The sequence below is a fragment of the Cryptomeria japonica genome, chromosome 6, assembly GCF_030272615.1.
Source record: "Cryptomeria japonica chromosome 6, Sugi_1.0, whole genome shotgun sequence".
Classification (NCBI taxonomy): domain Eukaryota; kingdom Viridiplantae; phylum Streptophyta; class Pinopsida; order Cupressales; family Cupressaceae; genus Cryptomeria; species Cryptomeria japonica.
The window spans coordinates 108470920-108475824 of record NC_081410.1 but is presented as its reverse complement, the minus strand read 5'-3'; the positions used below and the strand labels follow the sequence as shown (position 1 = coordinate 108475824).

The window sequence follows — 4905 nt, the reverse complement described above, 5'->3', positions numbered from 1 at the left end:
AATTGCCCTAATCTAAAGAATATTTAAAAGTTTGAATTGGCACACAAACTTTTGTGGATTGATGTTGTGTTGTGCATAATTTATCTTGAATACAATGAAACTAATTGTTGAATGAATAAGCCATGGGCACTGCTTATGGCAGATGGCCTTAGGCAGGAAAAAAATTTCAATTTTTTTTCTCACAACAGCTACAAAGAATAGAGTAGTCAGGGGTCCTTGACTGGGAGATCGTACCACAGGGGCCTGTATGCTAATAGAGAAGTGCAGAGAGAAGGCACGATACCAACCAATAGGTTACAAACCCACTGGCATCAACCTAGACGACTAAGAAAAAAGAAGCAGGAAGTTTTTGACATTTGTGGTGAATCCTTGCACCAATATGAATGTGAACCAGAAAAAGATAGAGGATTCTTGAAAAAATTGTTAACAGATTCAGAGGTTGATTTAAAATATACAGGATCCATCCAAGAAGATAGTGGCAGATGGCTTCCATCCTATATGTCCTGGCCAAATATTGTTACGATAAAAAAACCTGAGGTTCCTATCAGGCTTGAACAACTTAAAAATTCAACAAGAAATCAGAGTGGTCGTTCTTCCAAAAGCTCACGATACAGGGAGAGTAGAGCTTAGGGTTTGGAGGAAGAAAGAGAAAAACAAGCTTGTGAAGAGCAATGCAAACTGAGATGATGTCGTGCCAAGGGTTACACTCCCAGACCCATTGATTATGCCACAAGTATTACATCTTCAGGGGAGAGCACTAATTGGTAAGTTTTGGAAATTTATACCCTCCTTTTCAGATTTGCAAACATGGGCAACAGAAAAATGGAAAGGGCTTAAAAATATTTTTTACATGGATAATGGGGTAGGGTTTTTCATTGCTATTTTTCATTTAGATTAAGAGAGAACTCTTGCTCATAGATTTAAGGGGTGATTCTACAAAGGTTATGATCTTTTCACTGTTCCTTGGATCCCAAACTTCAAGGCGAATGAAACTATCTGTAAATTTGCCCCATTTTGGATCTCCTTCCTTGCATTACCTTTGGAGTTTAGGGCTTTGGATCTCATTGAAATCATAGCAAACAAATTAGGAATCTTCATTCAGGACGACCTTATTCCTTATGAGTTGACTCATCTCATAATTAGAGTATGTTTGTTGTTAGAAGTAGAAAAGTCATTTCCCACCACTCTATCTGTTACTTCCAAATTTGGCACATGGAAGCAAGAGATTTCTATTCAAAAACCAGTAGAAGTGGACCACCTTTCAGATTCCTTGGGCCATTTTAATTCTCAATGTCAAGAAGGCCAATGTGAGACAGTTATAGTTTGTGATGATCATTCTTTAGACCCTCTAATGTGCTCGATGTATGGTCATACATGTGAAGCCAATTGGAGAACACCCAAACTAGACACTCCAAGCTAGGAAAACGGGGATCCACAAATGAGATGCACTAGTAACAAGGATTCTCATTCCCCCTTGGTACAAGAAAATGATTCTCAAGAATTGTTACAGGAGAATGATCTCCAAAAAACCCATTGTGCATCATTAGTAAGGAGAAATAAGGGAATACCAACCTACCATCTACTACTCAAAGAAGGTCTATTCACATTGGCTAACCCTCAAATTGACAAATTTCTCAGATCAATCTGGAATAATCAAATGAAAAAAATCATATCAAATATGCAAAGTCAGAAAAACAGGGATTCACAAATGCTTTGTTGGAAAATAACAAATTTGATGCCTTCTCTTTAAAGGAATCTTCCTTAAATGGAAACCAATACTCACTATTGGTGAAAAAACAAAAAGGAAATATCAAGCCACTGCCTAATATCCCAAGGTGGTCTACACATTGTTACTAATTCTCAAAGCACACCTTTAATCTATCATCTTCTCAGTTCAATGTGGAACAGTCAAGGCAAGGTGAAAGTAGTTGTGAGATCTCTATTGTATCTAAAGTACCCAAGCACAGCTAGGCAAATTGTTCTTCATCTTAATGATCTTATGCTGAAGTTAATGTTTGATAAAAATACCATGAATATCTTGATGGTCCCTCAAAAGGGAATCATCAACTTACCATCTAATTACTCACAAGGACAATTTAGGTTTACACCCAACCTAGGAAAGATGGTGGAGGAACTATTGGATTCAATTGTATCTCAATTGTTTGATGAAATAGCAGAACAGGTGTTAAAGGAGGATAATCATGTTGTAAATGCAGAACAAATACCACATGTGGACAAAGAATTGCTAATTCCAAAGTCAGATAAAGAGGGTTGCAAAGATAGAACATATAATGATGATTTGTTTGGTAAGTTAACCTTAGCAGGCCATCAGAATGATGAATACTCCGTATCGACTGAAGATGAAGGACTAATGTACCCAAGTTTTTTCTCCATTAACTAGTTGCCAAAATTCACAACCTTTATCTCTCATGAGTTCAATGGAGGTCGAGCTAGATAAGGACCACCAAGGTGTCAATGAGCAGTTAACAGATTCATCCTTTGATTATTCCCAAACTCTTTCAATTATGCAGTCCCTTGCCCAAAGTCAGAGTCCAAAGAAAAAACGGAGGGGAAAGAAATCTAATAAGACCAAAACAAAGGAGGAAATAGAGGCTGGTATCCAAACCACTCTTGATGGGAAATTCTCTTCATCTAAAAGACCAAGGAGGGCATGTTGCTCTCCCCGACAACAATGAAAATCATCTCATGGAATGTCAAAGGCATTAATACCTCTGACAAGAGAAAGAGAGTCAAAAGACAAATTGACTCATCAAGGGCAAATATAGCTATGCTACAAGAAACAAAATTCTCCCATGACACCTTTCTAGAGACAGTTTCCAAATGGACCAAATGGAAATCAACTCATGTTCCAGCAGCAGGAGCCTCTGGAGGACTTGTTACTTTGTGGAACCCAAAAACAGTAGTTGCAGAGACATTACATGAAGGAAATAATTGGCAAGTTATTAGCATTCAAAACTTTGATCTGTCCTTTAAGCTGATCAATGTTTATGGACCGACCCCCACTCATGAAAAAAAAAGACTATGGGATATCCTCACAAATTTCATTCAGCAATATGCAGACCATAATGTCATCCTGGGAGGAGACTTTAATGCAATTACTTCTAGCCATGAGAAAAAAGGTGGAATTTGTCCCCACGAAAAAACTATTCAAGATTTTGTATCCTTCATCTTTGATAATGACTTAAAAGATGTAGTTCCTCTAAAAGGTCAGTTTACATGGACAAACAAAAGGAAGAATTTCTTACAAATTGACTGGACAAATTTCTCATATCCCAACAATGGTTTCTTTAAAATGTTAAAATGGAATCTAATATATTACCTCTTGTATGTTCAGACAACTATGCTATTTCATTACAAGTTATGAATTTCCAGAAACCTTATGTGCATTGCCCCTCCTTCAAATTTGAAAAAATGTAGTTTAGGCATCCACATTTTATCCCACTCCTGAGGCAATGGTGGGTAACTACTCCTCATCATAAGGGTACCAAAATGTTCCAACTAGACAGGAAAATCCAATATGTCGAGCAAAATAAAAGTGTGGAATATGGAAGTTTTTAAAAACATTTTTGTTGAGAAAAGTTCAGTTGAAAAGAAGCTATCAGACATTCAGGAGACTATAATTCTCCACGGCCTCGATTCAGTTACATATGATAAGCAAAAACAGTTACAAGAGACTTGGGAAGAACTGAGTAAGAGAGAGGAAATATACTGGAGGTACAAATCTAGGGAGTTATTACTAAAACAAGGGTACAGGAACACAAAAAATTTCCATGCATCTGCCAAGTCCAAACGTGCAACATCAACAATCTTCTTCATTAATGATCATAATATAGGTAACACACTCACCAATGCATTAGACATCCAAAATGAAGGTGTTAGCTTTTCCAAAAATCTTTTATCTCTAACCAATGCACCTCATTCAACCTCCCATCAAGATGAAATAGAAATTTTGGATGTCATTTCACAAATTATTACACAACAAGACAATGAAGACCTAATGAAACCATTCACTATTGAAGAGGTTAAGAAAGTAGTATTCTCACTAGCTGTTGATAAAGCACCAGGCCCCTATGGATTCACTGCATTGTTTTTCCAAAAATGTTGAGATGTATAAGGGTTTGATCTGCTGGCTGCAATTGAAGAGTCAAGAAAAAGCAAAATAGTTCTAAAGAATTTCAATGTCACAAACATTGCCATTATCCCAAAAGTGAAAGAGCCAAAAACATTTGCAAACTTTAGGCCTATCTCTTTGTGCAATATTATCTATAAGATCATCACCAAGGCCATCTATCTGTGATTACAACACTTAATCCCAAACATTCTCTCCCTAGAACAAGGTAGCTTTGTACCAAGAAAAGAAACAATTGAAGAGGCACTAATAGCACATGAGGTCCTACACTCAGTTAACAATTCACACCTGCCATCCTTTATTGCCAAAATTGACATGATGAAAGCTTATGATAAGTGAAATGGATTTTTTTACTTAAAGTCTTGCATAAGTTTGGGTTCTCTAAAAAATGGTGCAAATGGATAAAAGCATGCATCTCAAGAGCTCACTTTTCAGTCATTATAAGTGGAACCCCAACAGGTTTTTTCGCAACTACCCAAGGAGTAAGGCAAGGAGATCCTCTATCTCCTTTCTTATTCATCATTATGGAAGAAGCCTTCAGTATATTGATCAAATCCAATCCTGACGGGGATCTTTGGCAAGGGATACACTTACGAAACGCATCCATATCTATTACACAGTCCCTCTTTGTTGATGATACATTGCTATATGCCAAATCTTCAACTCGAGAAGCAAGTCAAATGAAGAAGGCTCTGGAGTTATATACATCAATATCAGGTCAGCAGATCAATACCCATAAATCCACAATATACATT

The 4905-nt window shown here is 37.0% G+C and overlaps 1 protein-coding gene across 1 annotated transcript; it reads left to right on the top strand.

Annotated features, from left to right (window-relative positions):
- The first annotated feature begins 3538 nt into the window (after positions 1 to 3538).
- On the top strand, positions 3539 to 4126 carry LOC131876512 (uncharacterized). Its single transcript, XM_059221933.1, has one exon. The coding sequence runs from the start codon at positions 3539 to 3541 to the stop codon at positions 4124 to 4126; it is 588 nt and encodes a 195-aa protein (XP_059077916.1).
- The last annotated feature ends 779 nt before the right edge of the window (positions 4127 to 4905 follow it).

Excerpts from the sequence above, each read along its gene's own strand:
- LOC131876512 (XM_059221933.1), top strand. The coding sequence starts at position 3,539 with ATGTCGAGCAAAATAAAAGTGTGGAATATGGAAGTTTTTAAAAACATT.